Source organism: Phyllobates terribilis, unplaced genomic scaffold (assembly GCF_046119375.1).
Source record: "Phyllobates terribilis strain yellow unplaced genomic scaffold, ASM4611937v1 Scaffold_11__3_contigs__length_659146591, whole genome shotgun sequence".
Taxonomy (NCBI): domain Eukaryota; kingdom Metazoa; phylum Chordata; class Amphibia; order Anura; family Dendrobatidae; genus Phyllobates; species Phyllobates terribilis.
The window spans coordinates 215,937,230-215,945,539 of NW_027362771.1; the positions used below are offsets into that span (position 1 = coordinate 215,937,230).

General features: G+C 43.4%; 1 protein-coding gene across 1 annotated transcript in view; it reads right to left on the bottom strand.

The window, feature by feature from the left end:
- The window catches only part of NELL2 (neural EGFL like 2), a 467,229-nt gene extending 462,562 nt beyond the window's left edge, over positions 1 to 4,667 (bottom strand). Inside the window, exons 1-2 of the mRNA XM_073652036.1 lie at positions 4,198 to 4,667; positions 3,799 to 3,927 (exon numbers count right to left, since the gene is read on the bottom strand). Of these exons, the coding sequence (XP_073508137.1) occupies positions 3,799 to 3,927; positions 4,198 to 4,258 (190 nt within the window). The 5' untranslated portion in view covers positions 4,259 to 4,667. The remainder of the gene's footprint in view (positions 1 to 3,798; positions 3,928 to 4,197) is intronic.
- Positions 4,668 to 8,310: the final 3,643 nt, after the last annotated feature.

Here is an 8,310-nt window from a genome sequence, read left to right on the forward strand (position 1 = left end):
TGAATGTAAACACACTCATTCATACGTAATGGAAAAAGGGAAGATCTACTGCCGGGAAATGCTGCACTCAAACCCAACTGGTTCCTGTACAGACTAGAAAGACCCTAGTCTCACATCTCAAACAAACACCACCTTGGACCTGGCTCACTAAAAGGCTTACAAGGTGTTTCTGGTACCTCCTGAGGAACCAGAGGGGAGGCCGCAACACACTGCCAACAAGAGGAGAGGAAAGTGTGCAGTAAAATACGAAAACCAAGGGTGACAAAATTAAAACACGTTCATATGTGGTAGAGAGGGAATGCTAAGGAGAGACAAAATTAAATGGAACAAGTATAACTTCCCAGAAAGATAAAGAGGGGAAAGGAAGTGGAACTGGAAAGAAAAAGACTCACAGCAGGAATTCAACTGGTGTTTACCCTGCAAGGCAAACCCCTTAGCTGAAGGTCTGGAACTTCTAAACTCAAGTACACCTAGAAGTATAGCCAGCAAGGAAGTGCAGTGAAGGGTGAACATATAAAACCCAACTCAGAATGTAATAGAGCAGATCAAAACAGGAAAATGGAAAACACCTGGAAAGAAGCGAACTAAGAAGGGGAACAAAGACAATTGGAATCATCAGCATTTGGATGGAAAGGGAAGAAAAGGCAATAGCTCATCATACAGGGGAACTGACCATAGAGCAACAGGTCAGCAGATTGAATCCCCAAACCGAGCAATGACAAGAACGAGCAAGCAAAGAACAGTGGCACACACCCACAAGTGACATCAAAATCAACAACAAACCCATTTGTGGCACATTTTGATGTTGTCATACCCCATGACGGCTGTGGCCAATCAAAGCCCGGAATAATTCATATGGTATGAGACATCATCAAAGGATATCAGGATGTACAGAGATCACCCAGGTACCAAGAATACATGATACAGAAGCATCATGGATGGTAAATAAATATTTTGTCCTTGATTCACCAAGACCGGCATTCTTCACACCAATCTTGAGGAGGCAAGATGAGTCAGATTTGTTTGATTCATTAGGAGGTGCACCCTTCTTAATGAATCAGGCACAACTGAAAAGTGGCATGTGGCTCACCATAAATCTTACTCCATTCCAATTCAGCCCTATCCTCCCTAGATCCGCCCATTTTGGAAGAGCTGAGTGAAACTGCATGAAAAAGCCTAAAGTCACAACATTTTTGTGACTTTTCAAACAATTTACATACAGGACTCTTGCATAGGTGGCACAGTGGTTAGCAGTGCAGCTTTTCTGGGGTCCTGGGTTCAAATTCCACCAAGGACAACATCTGCAAGGAGTTTGAATGTTCTCCACGAGTTTGCGTGGGTTTCCTCCGGGTTCTCCGGTTTCCTCCCACACTCCAAAGACATACTGATAGGGAATCTAGATTGTGAGCCCCAATGGGGACAGTGCCCATAATGTCTGTAAATTGTCTGAATTGTAAAGCGCTTGCGAACATGTTGGCGCTATATAAATATAAATAAAAAGATTATTATTATAATCGCTTTGAGGAATCAGTACCTTCATCTTTATTTTATCCTACACACAGCACTGGATCCAATACAAATTGGCACAAAAATCCAAATTGGTGCAAATTTTCCACTGCAGTTGTCCCTTGGTTTCTGTCAAGGTTGCTGCAGAAATTTGCAATACCAATCAGAACTATGTGATGTCACAAATTTTCATAGATTAAGTTGTATTCCAAGCATTATCTGCTATAGCAATTGTAGCTAGTACATGTGACACCAAAACAGAGCAAATCAACTTAACAATTCTACTTTCTATTAAGTTTCTTTACAGTCAAGTATATAAGTTTTGGCCAATAAGTTGATAGACAATGTCTTAGAATGTGACATTAATTAAAAACTATATATTTCTAAACCTTTAAAGGAAATGTGTCACAGGCGATGTCACAGCTCCCCCTCCCTTTACAATGATCTGTGCACACATTCATTAGATGCTTTAATTCAAAACATAAGGTTTGAGTCAGTCTGTTGCTGCTAATGTACATGTGAAATTCCTGAAACAACAGGAAGTTAGAATCTAAAAAAAAGCCCCAATGGCCAGTGTGAAAAATGCAAGCTTTCCTATTTTTAATAAAGATTTGTGATATGGAAAAATTGTAAAAAAAAATCAATAAATTTTCCATAAAACCTGATTTCATACAATAGGTCATATTCTGATGAAATATTCTGTTTAATATCAAAAACAGGATAGTAACAGCAAATGTAATGTTTTACCTTTTCCCTGCAACACAATATATATCTTATTTTAATTTAGCTTGAAGCCTAACCAATAAAATATGTGGATATTGACCATGGTTATAATACTGAAATGTAGATTAGTTGATGTAACATAACGTAAAGATGTTTCATATGTTCTATCTTTCGCATTTACAGTTTTAATATACAGCTGTCATGTAGACACCAGTAAAGCCAATATAATATAGATTTTTCTCTTGGTAAGTATACCAGCAGGTATCTGAAAAATGTAAAAGATGAGAATAGGACTTATTTTTGGATGGCCCTTTTTAGAGCACCAGGTGAAATTTAACAAAAAAAAATAATCAAATATTTATTTAGTATTACATACACGTTGCTCTCGGTTTTGCGTGTTGTTAATTAGAATTTATTCTTTTATTCTGCAACATGAGCCTTCAACCAACCCCAGGCTGGAGCTGCAGTGTTCCCTGAGCGCCCCATCTCTCATGCACATAAAATAGAGCCATCCAACTTTCACAAACCAATTTTGTTTTTACCATAAGTCACAGGTTCCCAGCAGCATTAATCTCCCTGATCAGGCTAGTGTGCCTTATTATTCATTGCTTCCCCAGACTCAAATCAACCATCTGCCAGCCTCGGTCCTGCTGTACATTAATTAAGGGGCCATCAATCAGTAAAAAAGCGAGCGGTTGCAAAAGAGCATGGACACTTGAGTGGGAAAAGCTTGTAGTTAAGGCGGATGATCTGTACCGCACAGATCAGCAGAGAATCACATATCGTCTAATTGGAAAGTCGGTAGAAATCAGTTGTTGGATCATAAAAAGCTGTCATTACTGGACAATTTAATACATGATAAAATATTACTATCATTTGAGATAGATGCGGAGGTTCATTTTTTTTTGTTAAAGGTGATAGACCATTTAAAATAGTTTATCAATTAACTAAGTGTCTTATAAACTAAAGTCCGATTGATGCAAATAATGTTCATCCCAAACTGATATGGCAATGAACCATTAGAGTAAATGATTGATCATACAAAATAAGATTGCTAAGAAGATAAAATCAAAATCATGTCCTATGCATCTTTGAAAAGTCCCAAGGATTTCAGTTGAATGTATTTGGTGATTTTAGTCCAATTATCATTGTGCAAGTTCATTATTTGTCCTAAGGTATTGGTTAAAAAGTGCTTAGTGAAATCTCTACTGTTATGTTTAAGATTAATATTTTCCAAGGATTATCCCAACTTTGATGATAAGATTCTGATAGGAGCATATATGTTGTATCTATTGTCCAGCCCTTTGCAATAAAGTATCTGAGAAGAACATTGTATTAATAAACACGCAAGTTGTATTGTGCCATGCCCTGGGCTCAGATGAAAGGATAACCCTGAGAAAAAGGAGGTCCCTGTCTCCTGCTGCTTAATGATCATTAATAAAGCATTGCATTAGGATGTGCTGAGGGGACAGACAAAGGACAGCTCAAGCCATGAACACACACAAGGACACAGAGGCCCCAATTGTGTAGCAGGTGAATGTGCAGTTTACACAATACATTAGGAAATACCTTTAAAAAGGAAGGCTTTGCTTCTGTTGTGGAGTCCTTGAACCTGCTGTACTCCAGGAGTGTCCTCCCCCAGCTGGAGCTCCTGTAGGATGTCAATCTGTAGGGAGGGGTCCACACCAAACCCTGCAACTGACCCAAGAAAGCCAAAGCTAGTAAGTAGACAGGGAGCGGACTGCAGACGTACATGGAGCAGCTCAGGTCTATGCAATCTCACACACACTCGTGTCTTTTTATAGAAAAAGGAGAAACACATACACACCCCATAGCACTGACCTACTTTGTCAGGGGTTTAAAACTTGTGCTTCCCTCATTCCCACCATGTCACTGGTCTATAGATAGAAATGTATCCAATACCCAACACTTCCCTGTCACCCCAGAATCAGAGAATGTTCCTCTTACCTGGCTGGAGGCAGACAATAATGCAGATGATGCCCACTGTAAACTCCATGCTGATGGGCATACAATCAGTCCATAGTATCCCTGCCTTGTGGCTGTGATCTCAATGAAGATGCTCCCTCCTAACATAAGACAGGGAGCCAGCAGATGAGCCAGCAACTTGGATTCCCCAAAGCTCGCATCATTCCTGAGCAGGCAGACCCAGCAGAGAGGAGGAACGCTGCCTTAACCCAATAGGTGCCCTGCACCCACACTGCCAGACTTTAATCCAGCAGCAGCCGGCACTGGTGTCAGCCTGAACCTGTTACAGACAATGGATCATTCCATATGAAGCAGGGCACTCTAATTGCTACTCCAGGGATTTGGAGGAGGGGAGCAGGGACAGGATGATGTGTCCCTTTTCTCTCAGGGTATGAACAATTGGTCCTTGCAGCAGCTGATCAGAGCACACTGCATGCTGGCAGGGTGCTTACAGGTTGTGTCCTCTAATGATTGACAGGGGGTGGGCACTTCCATCAGTGTATGGGTAGAGCTGGGCATCCCTGAGCTGTGCTGTGTTTGCCTAAGGCAGAAAACATTGTTTAGTACCTGACTTCGCACTGCCATTTTGCTGGAATATCTTGCTATGATATTTAAGAACACATCTCACACTTCATTCACTAGTTTATATATAGAGAAACCCTGCCACATTTACTAGTCACTTTGTGAACTGTTCATTCTGTAATGCAGCCCTGCCTGGGACTCTCATTGATTTTCTTAGGGATGCACCAGCAACCTTCACATATTGCCTCATCTTTCACACATCCTTCTCCTGCTATGGAGTAACCTGCTGCACTCTTTAACCCTTCACAGTCTAGCGCTGTGCTGGAGAGGACAATGACATGTCACTCTGCAGAGTGGTGCTGCGGGATGATGGATTCCCAAGCAATGCACTGCGGACTCCACCAATACTTCTGTAACCATGTCAAGAATGGAAGGGTTTCCCAGGAGGTAGCGGTGTGTGCGCTGCTAAAATTGGGTAATATTTTTTGGTGCTTTTAAAGACTTCCACCTCTTTTGAAAATGTTTTGTAGATGGAGAAACTGCAGAGAACAAAGGCACAGCTCACAAAAATAGCTAGATTCATGAACACAATTTTGCAGGGTTATTTTGTTTGGTGGAGTTTTTCATTTCATTTTTTAGGTTAAAAGGCTGCAGCCGAATGTTATTCTAAGGTCTATGGCAAATTACTGAAATTTAGACATACGCAGCATTTTATTTTCGAGATTTTAAAGTGTTTCCAATATTTCTAGCACCTTTTTCTCTTTTTTTTTTTTTCTTTCAAAAACGCAACATGCTCCATTAAAGGGCTTTTCCCACAAAGAAATGTACATTTTAATCCATAGATCTTGAAATAATAATAAGTTCCACAGTTGGATGTGTTTAAATAAAATGTTCCTGTGCTGAGCTAATCTTATAAATGTGCCCCTGCTGTGTACTGTGTAATGGCTGTGTCTTAAGGCTGCGTGCCCACAAAGCATTTTCCAAGCGTTTATGCTGCGGAATTTACGCAGCGTAAACGCTTAGGAAACGCTTGGTAATCCGTCCCCCATGGTCCCCAATGACAAGCCGCAATGTTAATGCCCATGCTGCGGATTTTTCCGCAGCATTTATGCTGCGCTCAAAAATCCGCAGCATGTCCATTAATTTTGCGGACACGCAGCGTAATCACCGCCATTGACTTGCACTGGACCGCATGACATCCGCATCACTACATCTGCACAAGCGGATATCACACGGTTCAATGTGCAGATGGTACCCAGGTCTGGAGGAGAGAAGACTCTCATCCGGACCTGGGTACCATAGAAACTGTAAAAAAAAGAATTTAAAATAAAAAATAAAGATTATACTTACCTTCCGATGTCCTCCCGGTGTTTGCACTGCTCGCGGTGTTGTGAAGGACCTGCCATGACGTCATTGAGTCATGTGACCTGTCACATGACTTAATGACATCACCGCAGGTCCTTCACACCACCGCGAGCAGTGCAAGAGACCGGACGCAGCAGAGAAAACACCGGGGGCCATCGGAAGGTAAGTATAATCTTTTTTTTTTATTTTTTACCATTCTTATTCTTTTTTTTTTAACTAACTTGGTCACACTACTATAAATCCATGCCGGTTGCATGGATTTATATAGTGTGACCAAGTGGTCAAGCACTTTTCCAAGTGATGCTAAAATCGCTTGGAAAAGCGCTTGATAACCCGCATGCAGAAATGCATGCAAAGACGCTTGACAAACGCTTCTACCTGGCGGGAAAAACGCATGTAAAAAACGCATGCGTTTTTCCTGCCAGGGAGAAGCGTAAAAAATATGCAGCATTTCCACATCGTCGGCACATAGCCTTATCATGTACAGGGACATGGTCTGATCATACCACGTCTCCTGGGCATGGGAGGAAGTAAAAGAGTATATAGACAGTACAGCAGGGGATCACAGCCGATTATTTCTTTGAAGTAAAACATTGTTTAAAAACAGGCAGTGAAATGTTTTGCTTCACAAGAAGAATCAGCTGTGATCCCCTGCTGTAATGTCTGTATACTCTTTTCCTGCCCAGGAACTGTGGTATGATCAGACCCAGTGGCGTACCGCCAATAGCGGCAGACCACGCCACTGCTATGGGGCCCGTGGCCGGAGGGGGCCCGTGAGCCGGGAGGGCCCCAAGCAGCGTGGAAACAAGGAGGATAGGTGAGTAGGAGGTTGTGGCAGTGGAGCAGCGGGGCACACGCAGTAGCCCCTGCCGCAGCTACTAGGTGTGCCCGCTGCTAAAGGGACATGAATATTCCCTCTTCTCCACTCCCATGGGCGTGGAGAAGAGGGAATATTCATTCTCTTCAGCAGTGGGCACGGAGGAGCGCTGAGCCGCGGCTCCTGTCAGTGCCCGCTGCTAAAGAGAAAGCATATTCACGCTTCTTCACGCCCATAGTCTCGGCGTGGAGAGGAGTGAATGTGCCGGCAGCAGCAGCAACAGCAGCTCACCTCAGCTTCTGAGAGCGCGCGCAGCTCAGATGCCGACATGAGCTGCTGCAGACAGGACTCAGCACTGGAGCAGAGGTGAGGAAGGAAGGTGAGTATAAGTGTTTATTGTTTCGTGTGCAGTGATTGGGAGATGAGGGGGCCACACATACCAAAATACTTGGATTGAGGAGGCCACACATACCAGGAATGAGGGATTGAGGAGGCCACACATACCAGGATACTTGGATTGAGGAGGCCACACATACCAGGAATGGGGGATTGAAGAGGCCACACATACCAGGAATGGGGGATTGAGGAGGCCACACATACCAGGATACTTGGATTGAGGAGGCCACACATACCAGGGTTGAGGGATTGAGGAGGCCACACATACTAGGATTTGAAGATGGAGGAGGCCACACATACCAGGATTTGGGGATTGAGGAGGCCGCACATACCAGGATTGGGGGATTGAGGAGGCCACACATACCAGGATTGAGGGGTTGAGGAGGCCACACATACCAGGATTGAGGGGTTGAGGAGGCCACACATACCAGGATTGAGGGGTTGAGGAGGCCACACATACCAGGATTGAGGGGTTGAGGAGGCCACACATACCAGGATTGAGGGGTTGAGGAGGCCACACATATCAGGATTGAGGGGTTGAGGAGGCCACACATACCAGGATTGAGGGGTTGAGGAGGCCACACATACCAGGATTGAGGGGTTGAGGAGGCCACACATACCAGGATTGGGGGATTGAGGAGGCCACACATACCAGGATGGGAAATTTAGCTGCTGCTGCATTTCCCACCCTAGGCTTATACTCAAGTCAATAGGTTTTCCCATTTTTATGTGGTAAAATTAGGGGCCTCGGCTTATATTCGGGTCAGTTTATTTAAAATATACGGTATTTTAAAATCAGTGAGTACGTGGTGCCCATAATACTGCAGGACTGTGGCGTGCATTATACTATATGGGGGCTGCATTTTACCCTATGGGGTGTGTAATATACTGTATGGAGGACTATGGGGAGTGCATTATATTCTATGGAGGACCATGGGAAGTTCATTATACTATATGGAGGATTATGGGGGCGCATTATACTATATGGAGGATTA